At 31.4% G+C, this 16740-nt stretch overlaps 8 protein-coding genes across 8 annotated transcripts; 6 read left to right on the top strand and 2 right to left on the bottom strand.

The window, feature by feature from the left end:
- Positions 1 to 1586, top strand: EIN_410050 (phosphoglucomutase-2, putative; the record flags this gene model as incomplete). Its single annotated transcript, XM_004184984.1, has 1 exon — positions 1 to 1586. A coding segment is annotated over one exon (1586 nt), but the record flags the coding sequence as incomplete, so codon positions are not given.
- Positions 1587 to 2454: 868 nt separating this feature from the next.
- On the bottom strand, positions 2455 to 3009 carry EIN_410040 (hypothetical protein; the record flags this gene model as incomplete). Its single annotated transcript, XM_004184983.1, has 1 exon — positions 2455 to 3009. One exon carries the CDS (start codon positions 3007 to 3009, stop codon positions 2455 to 2457), a length of 555 nt encoding a protein of 184 aa, XP_004185031.1.
- A 2081-nt stretch (positions 3010 to 5090) lies between these two features.
- Positions 5091 to 5658, top strand: EIN_410030 (hypothetical protein; the record flags this gene model as incomplete). Its single annotated transcript, XM_004184982.1, has 2 exons — positions 5091 to 5414; positions 5569 to 5658. The coding sequence occupies 2 exons, from the start codon at positions 5091 to 5093 to the stop codon at positions 5656 to 5658; spliced, it is 414 nt and encodes a 137-aa protein (XP_004185030.1).
- A 384-nt stretch (positions 5659 to 6042) lies between these two features.
- Positions 6043 to 8213, top strand: EIN_410020 (serine/threonine protein kinase ppk15, putative; the record flags this gene model as incomplete). The annotated part of the gene is made up of 2 exons (XM_004184981.1): positions 6043 to 6806; positions 6929 to 8213. 2 exons carry the CDS (start codon positions 6043 to 6045, stop codon positions 8211 to 8213), a joined length of 2049 nt encoding a protein of 682 aa, XP_004185029.1.
- A 197-nt stretch (positions 8214 to 8410) lies between these two features.
- On the bottom strand, positions 8411 to 10424 carry EIN_410010 (serine/threonine protein kinase ppk15, putative; the record flags this gene model as incomplete). The annotated part of the gene is made up of 3 exons (XM_004184980.1): positions 8411 to 9500; positions 9623 to 10269; positions 10317 to 10424. The coding sequence occupies 3 exons, from the start codon at positions 10422 to 10424 to the stop codon at positions 8411 to 8413; spliced, it is 1845 nt and encodes a 614-aa protein (XP_004185028.1).
- Positions 10425 to 12179: 1755 nt separating this feature from the next.
- Positions 12180 to 12722, top strand: EIN_410000 (hypothetical protein; the record flags this gene model as incomplete). The annotated part of the gene is made up of 1 exon (XM_004184979.1): positions 12180 to 12722. One exon carries the CDS (start codon positions 12180 to 12182, stop codon positions 12720 to 12722), a length of 543 nt encoding a protein of 180 aa, XP_004185027.1.
- Positions 12723 to 14453: 1731 nt separating this feature from the next.
- Positions 14454 to 15041, top strand: EIN_409990 (hypothetical protein; the record flags this gene model as incomplete). Its single annotated transcript, XM_004184978.1, has 1 exon — positions 14454 to 15041. One exon carries the CDS (start codon positions 14454 to 14456, stop codon positions 15039 to 15041), a length of 588 nt encoding a protein of 195 aa, XP_004185026.1.
- Positions 15042 to 15246: 205 nt separating this feature from the next.
- Positions 15247 to 16467, top strand: EIN_409980 (hypothetical protein; the record flags this gene model as incomplete). Its single annotated transcript, XM_004184977.1, has 3 exons — positions 15247 to 15763; positions 15908 to 16191; positions 16234 to 16467. The coding sequence occupies 3 exons, from the start codon at positions 15247 to 15249 to the stop codon at positions 16465 to 16467; spliced, it is 1035 nt and encodes a 344-aa protein (XP_004185025.1).
- Between the last annotated feature and the right edge of the window lie 273 nt (positions 16468 to 16740).

Raw genomic sequence — 16740 nt, 5'->3', positions numbered from 1 at the left:
AAGCTGGGTTTGCTTGTATGAACAATCTGATTGTGCAACAAGCCTCGCAAGGTCTTGCCAAGGCAGTTTTATCAGAAGTTGAAGATGCGAAAAGCAAAGGAGTAGTTATCGGCTATGATGGGCGTTATCACTCCAAAGAATTTGCAGCTATCACCGCACAAGTCTTCTTACACGAAGGCTTTAAAGTGTATTTGTTCAGTACAATAGTCCCGACTCCATACACTGCTTTTGCTGTTTCTTTGTTACAAACTGCTTGTGGAGTCATGGTGACTGCCTCACACAATCCAAAAGCAGATAATGGTTATAAAGTCTATTGGGAGAATGGCTGTCAAATCGTCGAACCGACTGACGCGACGATTGCCAAATCGATCGACGAGAACTTAGAGCCGTGGGACTTAACTCACGTCGACTTAACTCACGTCATCGACCCACTTGAGAAAGTTCAAGGGGAATATACTAAACAGATGCTTGAGACTGTCCCCCATTTCAAAGTCCCTCAAACACCAAAAATCAAATACGTCTACACTCCAATGCATGGAGTGGGGTCGGTCTATGTACAAAAGGCTTTTGAAGCAGCGCAGTTACCACAACCCCTTCTTGTACCTTTGCAGAATGAAGCCGATCCGGAATTCCCAACCGTCCCATTCCCAAACCCAGAAGAAGGAAAAGGCGCGTTGAAGTGTTCGATTGACGTCGCAGATGCAAATGGAGCGGATTTGATCATTGCGAATGACCCCGATGCGGACAGATTATCGATTGGTGTCAGAACAAAGAACGGGTGGAGACAATTGAGCGGCAATGAGATGTCGAACATCATTGCGGACTGGTGCTATGTCAAGTATAAGGAATCGGGATGCAAGACCCCAGCATTCATGGTGAGAAGTGCCGTGTCCTCCAATTTCATCTCAAAAATGGGACAAGTTGAGGGATTTGAGACACTCGAGACATTGACGGGATTCAAGTGGATTGGAAACGTCGCGAAGAAGGTGGTTGACACGGAACATAAGAAGTTGTTAATGGCGTATGAAGAAGCTATTGGATTTGTTATTGGGAATATGTCATATGATAAGGATGGTGTGAGAGCAGCGGTGTGTATAGCAGCTATGGCACTTGAATATGCGGAGAAAGGTAAAACTATCGAACAACGATTGGATGAGTTGTATGAGAAATACGGTTACTTCGCAAGCAACAATAAGTATTACTTCTGTTACGATCCAAAACTGATGGAACGTATCTTCAACAAGATGAGAAACGAAGGAAAATACATCTGGAAGTTCGGACAATTCGAGGTCGAAAGCATTAGAGATCTCACTCTCGGAATCGATACCGCTGAGGCAGACAAGAAACCAAAATTGCCAATCCAAGCTTCAGCTCAAATGATCACTTACAGATTCAAAAATGGCTGTTTGGCTACTCTCAGAGGAAGTGGAACAGAACCAAAGTTGAAATATTATATCGAACTCCCGGGAAAAGTCGGGGCTAAGAGAGAAGACGTCGTCAAAGAGTTGATGGAACTCTCCCACGAATTGTTACAAACCACTCTCGAACCAGAGAAGAACGGCTTGATCGCTCCTAAGGCAGAATAATCTATTTTTTACACTATTATTTTGAGTTATCCTTCATTATTAGAGTTGATAATTATTTTTATTATAGTTTTAATTGATTTGGTTTTAATTTTAAATAATTATTTATAGTTAATCAAATCATATTTTTAACTATATTATACTAATAATTGTGTTATTATTACAAAAACAAAAATTGGAAATAATGTACTAATAAAATAATATTAAAATATTTAGTAATATTAATAAAATGAATTACTAACAATAAATTAAAAAATTTATTTCATTGTTTTTCTGTAAACTTTTAATTGTAAAAGTTAAAAAAATCTTCTCCTTTAAATGATATTAAAAATTTGTTGTCTTTTTTGGCATTTATATTTTTGTTGTTCTTCAAATAGGGTTTAAACTATAAGATAATAAATTATTTTTTATTACAAATATATTGAGTTTTAACGATTCGTTAAAAAAAATAATCGACGAAAAATAAAAATAACAAAACTTTCTTCTTTTCTTTTGCATTATTACCAAAGAATGTACTTCATTCCACATAAAAAAACGAATAATTCAACAATAAGAAAATACTAATTCATTTAATAATTTAATTAAAAATATATAATATTTTATTGCAACCATTTTATGATATGACACAAAAAGGCAGATTTTTTAGAAATAATTGTTTGCTCCCCAGACAATTTCACAATAACATTATCAATTTCAGTAGTCGATTACATGAGTAATTAACTATAATTAATAATAAAATGAATCATAAAATGTAGTTAAAGAGATTATAAAAATGAAAAAAAGAGAGTAGTGGAGGAATGGGAGAATATATAAGTCCCACAAATGAGAGTAAATTGAACCAAAACGTCAAGTAAAAACAAATTACACACATTTAAAGGAACAAGTCAGACAATTTGGGTAGGGTCGTTGTCTGTTTTTGTACTGTGTCGTTGTGTGGATTACTGTTAACAACCCACTGGGTGTCAATCTGAGGAACAAGTCCGTGAAAAGTGTTAATAGAAGGGAGTGACGGTGACGAACATATTTTGGTTGAGTCATTAGGGTTAGTACTTTTGAGTGTTGTTTGTGAGACTTTACGTGTTGATGGGACGAAATCGTTCGTGTAGTGAATACGATAGAGTCCAACTGTGCAACTGGCATAGATCACCTTTTCGACATGAGTAGGGTTTTCAACCAAATTCTCTGCCACCCAAACAGGTTTGCCAAACATGAAGACCTGGAAAGTATTAAGACGGCGTGTAGTCGAGCCACTGTTGTGTCGTTTACATTCGCCCCAACGCAAAACAGTGAATTTACCTTGGCCAATAATGTTCGCAGTAACACCTTGCATACAATTCATCTGAGCCAATGTCGCACGGATTAAGACGGTGCGGCGAACTGTTTTGAAACTGTTCCACTTGATCGCTTGGTTCGCGAAGATCTCCATCGAGCTGTTTGATTTGATAGGTCTGGAGTTCTATTATATAGGCTGGGAAGCATCAAAGGGTTTGATTTTTGGAAGTAGCATTTTTTACTATTCTCAATTTTCTGGCGGTCATTGTGCAAAACGGCGCAAAAACCCTCAATCTATTTCTCAAGTTTGAGGTGTTATTATCTCAAAAGCCGGGACTTCAGCCAAATCGTCAATCTCAAAATAAAGCAAATTCTGACTTGAATACTCGTTGAGTTTGACGGCCTTCCACTAGTCCTCCTTTTCTCTTTCCCTTTTGAAGTTTGAATCGCCTTATCGCCCGCTTTTTGTGGATTTATCGGCGCATTGTACACTCAAACTCTTTATTTACAAACGTCAAAGTGTTGATGTTTCAAAAACATTTTTCCCATGCAATCTATATTTGGATTTAAATCACAGTGTTTAGTTTATTTGTAGAACATTTTACTATAAAATAGCAAAAAGAAATGGATGGCTCAAGAATAGTAAAATGTACCATAGCAAATCGCCCATTCCAAAAATAAGAGAATTGAAATAGAAAAAGGGTTCATTTTGCCAAATTCCCCGGTTTTAGCGTTAACTTCCTACTTCTTACTGGCTATTCAAGCCAATTGAGGGGATCACCTCAAACTTATGTTGTATGTGGAAAACTAAGCTATTATAGTTTTTAAATTATAATCGTGCCTGAATTTAATTCTTACGAAAGTATTTATAGATCTGTAGTTGAAGGCATCATCATCTTCTTTTTACATAAGTATTGTTCTATATTTGCAAACCTAAATATTATAGTATCAAATACTTATTTATTATTATTATAAAATTATAAAAAAATAATAATTATACTAAAAAAAAATTGCTGAGACCACGTTTTTTGTGTTCTAAATAAATGAAAATAAACAAAACTATAATTATAGTTTTTGTTATCATTTAATCATATTCGTTAAAAATCATTAGGATATGTAGAGAAAAAAGTAAATGGAATAAAAGTTACTCAATTATAAATTTGTGTTATTAGTTTTGTTATTGTGAATATTTTTAAAATATATTTCATTCTGTGAATTATGGGGGTTTGCATTTAAATTGATTATGTTACAATAAACATTTTTAAAGTATTTTTTAAATAAAAAGAACTATGAATGATATAACTTAAAAATAGTTTTGTATTTAAAACCTGAAAATGCAAATTTCATGAAAAAGTTTCTTGTTTTGACTTTTTTATTTGTAAAATAGTAAAAAAAAATTTGGGTTACAAATTATCATTGTTTTTTTTGGTTATTTTTCACGTTTGTCAATACTATAAAAACGGGATTAATGGGCCCATTTTTATCAACTAACTCAATATAACAGGTAAAAAATATTTAAAAAAGTGGGAAAAACATCAAAAAAAAGGTTTTGAAAATTTTAATGACAATTCTTTGTGAAAAATAAAATATTGATTAATTAAAAATGTTCTTTTTTAAGGCATGAATTATATAAACCAATATAAACAATAAAATTAACTATTAATAGTAGTTTAATTGGACTGTTTTGTAAAATGTACTTTTTGGGAAAACTAATGAAAGAAACAAATTAATGATAATAAAAATAACGTTAAACTGGTAAATAATTCTTTTTTTTGCTATATTTTTATAATAAAAAATAATAGTAATTTTTTTTTCTAAAACAAACGGTAAAAACAACAATAAAAACAATAAAAAAACAATAAACGGCATACTATCTAAACTGTAAAATATTAAAAATAGCGATCTAAAAACAAAATACAATTTTTTTAATTTTACCCTCATTATTCCAAAAAAGAAGGAGAAAATGCCATACCAAAAAAAACGGCTGAAAATACCCGAATTATTCTTTATATTTACCACAAATTCTGGGAACACCCTCACCTTGTCATTTAAGTTATCAAAACGATGCCACAGCAAAACTGCCAAGAAATGACCAATAAATGAAATCGATCTGGAGATTGACACAGAAAATGACGTGAAAATACCGTTTGGCCATAATGGTGCAAATAACAATGCCAACAAAAAATGAAGAAATGACAACAGAAAATATGATTAACAAAACAAAATAATCACTTCATGGCAATGGCAGAGGAACTTCTTGACTATCAATATCTAAAGCGGCGACAACAACGCGTCGAGAAACTCTCGCGCATGTCCGGTAGAAGAAGAAGTATATGTAAAATTGAACCATTTTTGGTATCTAAGAGTCCCGAAGGCGCCTTGAAGAACGGAGAGTTGATCCGAAAAAGTGACCAACTGAAAAAGATGACTGGAGATCGACCTTTCGCGTACGAAGTCGACGATGAGACGAAAAATGAGTGTTCTATCAAGATGAATGTACTCAACAAGAAATTCGGAGACTGCGAAAACCAAATGAATTCTATCCTCCCTCTTATCATCGTTTGTTCCGTCACTGTGAACATTTATTACAATTTCTCTCATGTGAACATAAAATCAACTTTCTGGAATTTGAATCAAAATTCAACGTTGAGTTTCTACATATAATCATTGTATTAAATTGTCATTGTACCTGGAATTAATTACTCAAATGTAGGGGGTCTGTAACGAAGACGCAGCTATAACTAGAGGAAAGCAACTCAGAACATTGGACAAAGCAAGACAAAAGATGGGTGAAATGGACTGAGCTTCGCAGAGTGTTATTTAAAATGTTTTTTACGATTATTCCTCACCTTTATGCATTCTCGTTCCACCAACCATTTCACATTTCAATTTTTTTAGTTTTTTATCTTTTTTTCGTTTTTAAAATTTTTGGTTTAATAATAAACTACAATTAAATTACAAATAAACTATACATCCAATCAAAACTTCTTTAAAAGATATGGAATAATTAATTAAAAAATAATAATATGTCCAATCAGACGCAAGAACTTGAAAAGACACGAATAGAAAAAGGGTACAGTCCAAAAAAAGCGTCAATCAACGGGAAAAAGAGAGTTAAGATCGCCTTTATTTTATAATTAAACAACTATTAACGACAAACAAAAATACCAAAACGAAAAAAATGAAAATGTCGAAACGTGGGAAAGGTTTCTTTGGACGGCGAAGTGTTTTAATTCGATCCAAAGATTCGCTGTTAACGGAACCCCTTCTATTGGACATCGACGGTATCGTTGTGCCCCCGGAAAACCCCCCGTTGGCATCGGAAGCGACTCAAAAGTATCTTGGGATCATTTCGATGATCGACCCCTCCCTTGACTTGTCGTCATTGACAAAACTTCGTGCTGTGACGCTTCCGGCGACTCCGTGTCATAATACGGAACTTGATAACATTAACTATGACTTAATATTATATACAGACCAAATTATTGGATCGGAGAATTCAGACCATCCGGAAGACTCGAAGATTAAACAATCGAGATATAAAGTAGTCGCTATGTTAGGCCAAGGCTCTTTCGGACAAGTTTTAAAATGTGTTGATTTAAGTAATGGAACATTTGTTGCATTAAAAGTGTTAAGAAATCGTTCGGCGTATTTTAGACAAGGAATGCTTGAGATCGCAATTTTGGAATTGTTAAATGATAAATTCGATAAAGACGGAAAGGGAAATACTCTGAGATTGATCGATCACTTCATTTATCATAATCATATTTGTATAGTAACTGAAATGCTTGGAATTAATATTTACGAATTAATGAACCAAAATGGGTGCAGAGGTTTTGGCGTTAATGTTGCAAGAACTTTTTTACAACAAATACTACAAACTTTAATTGTTTTATATAAATCGAATATCATTCATTGTGATTTGAAGCCTGAGAATGTTTTACTTGTGGAGTTTGTTTTACTATATTATACTATAATTATATTATAATTATATTATAATAATATAATAATTGTATTATAATAATAATATAATAATAAAAGAATAGATATAGAATAGATAGACTCAAAAGCAGCTTCACGAAACAGATACGAGTGATAGACTTTGGGAGTGCGTGTTTTGAGAACAGCACGTTGTACACGTACATCCAATCGCGCCATTACCGTGCGCCAGAAGTGATACTTGGGCTTCCATATTCGAGTGCGATTGACATGTGGAGTCTTGGTTGTATTGCTGCCGAGTTCTTCATTGGAATCCCATTATTTCCTGGGAGTAGTGAATACAACCAAATCTACAAGATCATTCGGATGATTGGCATTCCACCAAGTGCGTTACTTGAGAAAGGGACCAAAACAGACAATTTCTTTAATAAATTGAAAGGTGCAAATGGAAAGACTTTATATGAACTCAAAACCAAAGAACAATATGAGAGAGACAACAACGTGAATATCGAATCGAATCGGGATTACTTTGATTATGGGTCTTTAGAAGATTTTTGTATGCGAGTACCATTTCGAGTTGGAGCACGCGATGAATCTCGAAAGGATGAGATCAGAGCCGCATTCTACGACTTTTTAGGGAAAGTATTAGTCTGGGATCCATTTCTTCGAATGCGACCATCACAAGCTATTAATCATCCGTTCATTACTAAACGGCCATTTAATGGTGTATTTGTCCCCGAACGAAACGTTTCGCCACTTCGAACGTATCCGACGCATGAAACTCCATCACTTGAAGATGTCATCTTACAAATATGTCCGGAGTTAACAAGTCGAAGTGAGTTATTTGGTCCCGCTCGATATTATGAAGTTTATTTGAAAGCGTTTGATAAGGGGATTATACTTAATATTCAAAATCCGAATCCATTTGCTTTGCCTTTAATGACTCCCCCTTCATTACTTCAACTCAATGTACTTGCAATTAAAGAAGATGAAATCGAAGACGTCCGCAAATTGACAAAATCAGTCGATATCACATTACAAGGAAGTTTAACAGACTCCCCGTCGTTGGATCCAATCGTCCACCACGACAGAATCGATAAGAACCAACGACCGGAGAGTGTCGATAACAATGGTATTGCACCAATTAGTGTCCCAAAAAAGAGAAACGTCTTTGGAAGGTCTGACAGAGACTCGTGGAGTAAAACTACAGAGATGAAGTTGCCTGAAAGTGATGCAGATATGGCGACTTCGGTGGTCGGCAACCCATCGTCTCATGATACTAATATTAATAGTAAAAATACTATAAAAGTGAATACTATAGAAGACAGTGAGACTCTCAAAAGTGAGAAGGGGAAGAAGGTCAGACCCCCATCACAGCTGCTCACTGTTGTTGATTTAGCCCCAGTCGAGACTCAATGAAAACGATGAGGACTTGTTTTTTGTATCAAATTAATTAATTATAATTGAACTATTTAACTTTACTATTGTATTTCGAAGAGAATAATAGTAACGATATTATTAATAATACTAGTAGTACTATTACTATTCAACAATAGTAATATAACTAAAGGAATAAAGAATAACATTAATTGAAACAATATTTAACGATAAGTGTATCACCAGTTCATATGTGGCACACAAGGAGAGAGGGAAAGACTCTCGGAGACTATTAACTCCTTATCAAAGTCACTTTGGTTCACTTTGAGATCCAACTTTTGACCAGCAAATAGGTCCACTGAATTCCGCCCATCAAGAGAAACATCTTTGGTGTTAAATATGGAGTCTGTGTTGTCCACTGATTTTGTCAATTTACGAAGATCGTCTAACACTCTGAAGTCTTCTTTCTCTTTTTGAATGTAAGTTGTTAAAGAAGAAGGTGTGATGGGATCCATTGTGAATGGATTTGGACTTTGAATATTTAAAACTACGCCTTTCTCTAAAGCTGCTAAGTAAATGTCATAGTAATTTGTTTGATTGAAACGAGTTTGCGACTGCGTCTTTGCTATAACTTCTGAAGGAAATAACATTTTGAGGACGTCTTCAATTTTTGGTTGAAGCTCAACGGATTTTAGAGATTGAGGAATGTCACTGCTCATTTTGAGTTCTTTCGAACCCAATTCAAAATGAGCTTTAGTAATGAATGGATGATTAATAGCTTGTTGTGGAGTAATTCTCTTCTCTTGTTCCCATATCAATATGTTGTTTAAAAAGTCATAGAACGCGGAACGGAATTCGTCTTTCCGTTCTTTGTCTTTGGACGATATTCGGAAAGGTACTCGCATACAAAAATCTTTGAGAGATGTGTAATTGTAATAGTCTTTGTTGTTATCTATAATAATATCATTGTCTCTCTCATATTGTTCTTTGGTTTTGAGTTCATATAAAGTCTTTCCATTTGCACCTTTCAATTTATTAAAGAAATTGTCTGTTTTGGTCCCTTTCTCAAGTAACGCACTTGGTGGAATGCCAATCATCCGAATGATCTTGTAGATTTGGTTGTATTCACTACTCCCAGGAAATAATGGGATTCCAATGAAGAACTCGGCAGCAATACAACCAAGACTCCACATGTCAATCGCACTCGAATATGGAAGCCCAAGTATCACTTCTGGCGCACGGTAATGGCGCGATTGGATGTACGTGTACAACGTGCTGTTCTCAAAACACGCACTCCCAAAGTCTATCACTCGTATCTGTTTCGTGAAGCTGCTTTTGAGTCTATCTATTCTATATCTATTCTTTTATTATTATATTATTATTATAATACAATTATTATATTATTATAATATAATTATAATATAATTATAGTATAATATAGTAAAACAAACTCCACAAGTAAAACATTCTCAGGCTTCAAATCACAATGAATGATATTATTTGCATGTAGTTGAATTAAAGTTTCTAAGATTTGTTTTACGAATCCTCTTGCAACACTTGCACCAAAACCTCTGCACCCATTTTGACACATTAATTCATATAAATTAATTCCAAGCATTTCAGTTACTATACAAATATGATTATAAAATAAAAAGTGATCAATAAGACGTAAAGTATGACCAATACACTCTTTATCGAATTTATCATTTAACAATTCCAAAATTGCGATTTCAAGCATTCCTTGTCTAAAATACGCTGAGCGATTTCTTAACACTTTTAATGCAACAAACAAACCGGTGTTCATATCCAAACACTTTAAAACTTGTCCAAAAGAGCCATGGCCTAACACTGAAATCACTTTATATCTTGATGAAGAAACTTTACATTGATTTGGTGTGTTTGATTGTGACGAACCAAGTATCATATCGACATAAGCGATTAAATCGTAATTTAAATTGTCTTTATTTTGATTGTGTTGAGGTGTTGATGGTTCAGTAAGAGCACGGGTTTGTGAACACAACTCGTTAAAGACCAAAGTCGGTGTTATAGTTCGCAATAGTTCTAAGTAACTAGTTGTTGAATAGTTTGTCTTTGAATCCTTCTTATTAGTTTATCTTTAATAAAAAGATAAGTGGTGGAACAAACATTACTTTGTGGTGATGGAGGAATTAATGAGATAAATTCTACTTGTGTGAAGAAACTGTGCGGCGAAAGGACAAGAGAATATGTCGGTCCTTGAATTGTGGAAGGCATTTTGATAATCTGAAAACTGGACAAAACGAAACTCAAAAATCAGTTAAATGAAAAAATAAATACAAATGAAGCACCGAAAAAATGATGAAAAGAATTACTAAACTATTTTAACGTTAAATTGGATATTTAGTATTATTTTAAGACACGTTTTGATGAATAAATACGATCTGCCGGACAATCATCGTATTTTTTATTTTTTTTTATTTTTATTTTTTATTTTTTTGTAAAATAATAATAATTTAGGGTTCAACCAGATTAGAAGATTATCAGTAGTGGAGATAGGCAGATAGTTTTTTAAATGGGAACAATCCCGTGTTATTAGGTATTAAATTATTTGATTTTACATCACAAGTTTCATATGCCGAAGAATTGGGGGATGTTATTCTTATGACTTTCTTCCATTCTACTTGGAGCAATAATTATTAAAAAGTTATTAATGGTAAAGAATAGTAATAGTTGATCGTTAAATTATATTTTTGAAAAAAACAATACAAAAATACCTTCATTTCGTTTTGGTGTTTTCTTTATATTAATTTTTTAATAAATTCTATTAGTTATTATAATATGATAATTACAACAAAAAACTATAATAATCACCTTGGGATGAGTATTATCAATTGGCCTTTTAATTATTTAGTAATCGCTTGCTTCTGTAAGAAATGTGTGTCATTCGTTTTTTTTGTTAATAAAAAAAAATTAAGAAAGAACAAAATAAAAAAATTTATAATAAAAAAAATACATTAAATTCTGATGCATTTAATTTTTCAAAGTAAATTTGACTTAATAAATAAAGTAGTTAATTTGTAAATATAATAATAATAAAAATAATAACAAATGTTTATAATTTTTTAACGATTATTTAATAATAAATAAATTAATTTTATTATAATAATTTTCATAATTGTAATTCATAATGAAAAGAACTTAATAACATTATTATAAATAACATTTTATTTTTTTTTTCAACTTATAATAACTATTATTTGTATAAAAAACAACCAATTTTTAATTAATATTGTTTTTAGAAATTGACCTTCTTTCAAAAGTTGATTTTCATAAATATATAGTTTCATTTATTAATAATTTTATTTTATTAATATTTACTATACCAAAAAAAAATATTATTTTGAAATTTGAAACATTTTTAATTATATAATATAGAATTTCCAAATCTACTTACTAATAAAAGAAGGACAAATTCTTTACACACTTTGTGGTGAAATAATAGTATTAATTCTATTTTAAGGTTTTCATAAAAAAAAAATTAAACAAACGTTTCAAATGTACATAATCGGGAAAACACCCTTGAAAAAATAAACAAAAAAAGAACTGTTATTATTCGACAAAATCCCGAAAAATAGCAATTTAATAGCTTAAAATATAAAAACACGAAAATTAAAAATTACACATAACTATGATATATTACAATATATAATAAAAGAATAAATGAAATGTACTATATTACAATTTTTCAAAAAGTAAATTCTAGTATAAGTATAGTTTTGAAATTACTATCTTTGATCAATCCCTCCCAAAATATCTTAATAAAAATCAATCGTTCTGAAAAATAAAAAAGGAACTAGAACTCGTATTATATTTTTCAAAAAATGCAAGTGGTAATTGTTATGTACATGATTCTCTTCGCCAATGCGCAAGTTTGTTCCTTGTTATATTATGTGTTGAGACTTTTTTGTCTTTCAAAATTGGGTTTAGATTGTTTCATGTTCAACGACTGAGCAGAAAGTAACGATGTAGATGTACGCCTTGAGTGGATTTGGAGGATATGAAGTGATCAGCCCATTAGATGCATGCCGTGGTGACCAGTGCAGAGCTCAGGTGACTGCCATTATTAAAACTTGTGAAGCGTTGGAAGCTAACTTGAAAAAGGCTGACGACACAGAGCGAGAACTTGTGAAAGAGAACGAGCAAAATATGGAAGATATGAATATGTTCACAAGCCACGACGAGACAAAAGTACTTCGGGACAAAATTCGTGTAACAAACGAGAATATGAGGAAAACCCGGAAGGCACGCCGTGATTTAATGAGAGAGTTGTTTAAGGTAGTCGGCAAACTTTCAATTGCCCAGCAAGGACGATTGGTTAGATACTTGAATCTCGAGCATCGAATTAGAATTAGATATGATGACTTTAAGAATAACAGGAATTTGCCAATTAATTTCAGCACTTGCAAACTTAATCAAGAAGGAAAGGACCCGAAACTCAACCACGGAAATCCAAAAACATTAGTTGGCGCGGTGAAGAAAGGTGTAAAACGTGTCGCCAAGGCCATCTTCTAAATTTTCTAATTCCACGCTTTTGTTGCATTTACATTGGTTTTTACTCTTAATTTTGGTCCTTTATCTCTTTGTTCTTTCCGCCCTTTCACTCTCTTATCCATTCCTTTTTTTCAAAAACTTAATATTTAATCACTTTGATTTTTGGATTGGTTTCTATAGTACTTATTATGGTTTATTTTACCTTTATAATAGTTTTAGTGTTTATTCAAAAAACACCGAACTCAAAATCAAATTTAATTGTTTTTTTTTGATTATTTTTATTTAATAATTTAAACTATTAGATAATAGATGTGAATAAAAAATTAAAGTTTAAAAGAATTGTTATTTTTTTCAAAAATAAAATGAACAATTTTTTTGTTAGAAAATAATAAATCAAAAACATTTAATTTAAATAGTTAATAACATTTTATTAAATTTATTTTAATATTTTAAAAAATATTGTTTTAGATTTGGATTTTTTCGGTAATTAGTTCGGGAGATTTTAGATATCAAACCAACAAGTATGAGTTAAGTTTATTTATAAAAAGATTATTCCAAAAATAAAAACAACTTGTCATTTTTTTAACCTTTTATATAATTTAAATGAATTAGTAACTATAATGAAATTAAAAACTATTTTTTTATTCTTAGGTTGATTAAAAATATTATTATAAAACTATATAAAATGTGACGACTTTCTATTTTGAGATCAAATAATTACAAAAAAAGTCTACTTTTAGCGAATTATTACATTTTTCCATTTTCGACAAAATGTATAGATTTAACACAAAAGAACTAATAAAAGAACTATTAAGTGACCCATTCATTTATAATGATTATTTTAATTAATAAAGTGTAGTTATTTACAATTATTTATTAATCAGGTATTAGATGCTTAGTGATGAAATGACGTATTCAGAATAAATAATTAGAACATTAAAATACAACTTTTTTATACCATAAAACGGGTTAATTAGCAAAATAGACTTTGATTTAAAAAAGTTTTTTTTCTAAAATAAAGAAATGTTTTTATAATTATTTTTTTTAATTTTATTAAAAAAATTTAACCTATAAATTATTATTATTGTGAAAATCCCGGTATATTTCTTTATAATTGTCTCAAATAATCATTAATGATAGTAACCCACGTTTATTTTTTCAAATGATTTACATTAAAAAAGTCTTATAAAACGGGTATTTAAACCCTAAATCTTAGGTTATTTTCTATACAAATCACAGAATAAGATGGTTGCGCAGTGGCGATTTTGTTTATTCTTCTTTAGTTTAATACATAAATCTTTTAAAATACATTACTTGTTACTATTGAATCGGGATAAGAGTAAAATATAGCGAGAGTTACATATATGTTGCTGTTATATTAATTAACTCCAATCATTTGTATATAAATACAAATTATGATTTAAAATGTTATTTAAATAGAAATACATTTGAAAACAGTTCACAACAATTTTCAATCGAATTTACAATCATTTCAAATTGGCAAAAAAATGATTATAAGTATTAAAAGTGCATAAAATACTATTAAATTATAGTACAAAAAGCACGTTTGATAATAAACCATTCCATTGCGATAAAAACGAAAGAAGTGTTATACTAATTATTAAATAGAATTACAATCACGGATGAAGGGAAAACCGGTGTCTAACGTTAGTAGGTGTTAAAAATATTCGACGAAGAATGGAAACATGAGACATCTTATATAAATACGGATCACTAACTATTGCTCAAACTATGGAACACTCCGACCACCGCCTCAAAAATATCATGCGCGAACACGAGTTTAAGAACGACTTCTGTTATGAACAAGCTATCCTCATTTTTTTAGTTAATCAGTTTGGAGCAGTCACTTTAGAAAAGCCAGGCAAACAATCAATATTAACTACTACAATGCCAAAAGTTATTAATTTGGACTTGGATGGAGAAAACATCGACTTGAAACGACTCTCTGAACGACAAAGTTCGTTACTCTTTGGTGGTAAAGAAAAGAATGGTATCAAAGCAAAAACACTCTCAAGACGATTCTCAAAAAACAAAACCATTTTTATTCAAAATTTCCTCTTCGATGTTTTACTCGAAAAAGGGTATTTTTTTAACACTAAATTGTCGAAAAAAAGTAACAAGACCATTCAACTCGAAAGAATCAAAACAGTCTTTTTAAGAGGAAAACTCATATTTAACAAGAACGAAATCATTGAACTCGGTAAAAAGATTAATGACGCACTTTCAAATCTCGTCGATACAAAAGGAAAAATTACTCTTGAAAAGGAAGAACCAATTTTAATGGAAATCTTCTCTTCTTCAGTATCAGCGTCTTTGTGATTACATTTTTTTATAGAAAGTGTATACGATTGTTCTTGTTTAATTTACTTCTTTATATAGGTTTTGTATAGTTCTTTTATTATTTAATACTAGTATATTATATTAATAGTATGATTTATTAATAATTTGTTATTACTGATACTAGTATTTAATACTAGTATAATATATTAATAGTATAATATACTATTCTAACTAAAATAACCAAATGGAACATCACCAAGAAGAAGTCATACACAAACGGGATTTAAAAATTCAGAAGGAAACGCGAGACACAGAAATAATGAGAGACCCACTTGCCATTTCTCAGACGTTTTTAGACCGTCTCCAAGAAGAAGATGGATCATTAAGAGAAGTCGATGAAATGAACTTAAGAACCAAAATGAAATATAACGGGTGTAATGAAGACTGTCGGTTAGTTGTGTGGGAGATAGTGGCGGGGCTTCGGAAATTGTCAACAAATAAAAGCGAATGGGAAGAGCGACAAAAGTCAATGCAAGAGGAGTACATCACTTACAAAGACCTTTGGAAGAATGGGGACCAAAGCTCGATGGACAAAGACACGTTAGATTTTTACTTAAAAAACAAAGACATCATCACAAAAGATGTTCTTCGCACTGACAGAGATGTTGCCATGTTTAAAGATGTTAAGAGTGAAGAAACTAAAATCCTTCATGACGTTATCACAACGTTTTGTATATCGCAAAAAGTTGTTTATGGACAAGGTTAGTTCTTATGTATTATTATTCATAGAAATAATTATAAAAGATATAATATAATTATAATAATATATATAATTATAATATCTAATTTAAATAATATAATTATAATATATCTAATACAATTATAGTATATATTTTAATAAATAGGGATGAATGATATTCTATCCATTTTAATGGAAGTCACTACAGAAGATTACTTGCTGTACTATTTGTTTCAATTTACTTTAAGTCTGGTACATGACATCTATGGAGGGAATGGCCCGATAAGTACTGAAAAAATGAAAGGTGTTGGTGTTATAATTGAAGTAGTAGATCCCGAGCTTGGAGAGTTTTTTGAAACGATGAGACTGACGTTTGAATTTATAGCGAGGTGGTTACTGATGTTATTCAAAAGAGAGTTTAAGAGGAATTTAGTCTTGAGACTGTGGGATGTTTGTTATTTGGTATTAGAAATGGGAGAGATGACTGATTAGGCATTCTTCGCGTTTCCAGATGAGCGACTGTTTATGTTTGTGGCTGCAGCGTTAATGGTGGAGAACAGAGACAACTTCCTTCGAGCTGCGCCATCGTTTGATGAAATATATATCTGGACCATCAACAACGAAAACAAAATCCCACTCGACGTGCTGTTCTCAGCAGACTCGCTTCTCACAAAGTTCAAGAAGACAGCGACAGAAGAACAGAAGGCTATTGTTTTTGTTAAGTAGGAAATAGTACTTTTTAATAGTATTTTTAGTATTTATAGAACTATATTTAGGTGCTGGTTTTGAAAAGGTAATTATAGTAGTTATAAACTAGTTTAAACTATAGCACGAACTATAGAGAAAAAAATGGTCTGAAAAACGCCCGAAATAATCTTGTAGAGTTGAGTGTTATTTTGTAAAACAACTGAAAAGGAAATTCAAATCAAGATTACTATTCAGTTTGTTACAAATAGAAATACTAAAACAAGATGATAAAACAACCATACGAGAACTATA

Source organism: Entamoeba invadens (genome assembly GCF_000330505.1).
Source record: "Entamoeba invadens IP1 unplaced genomic scaffold scaff_1105074726225, whole genome shotgun sequence".
NCBI lineage: Eukaryota > Evosea > Mastigamoebida > Endamoebidae > Entamoeba > Entamoeba invadens.
This window is presented reverse-complemented; position numbering and strand designations above follow the sequence as displayed.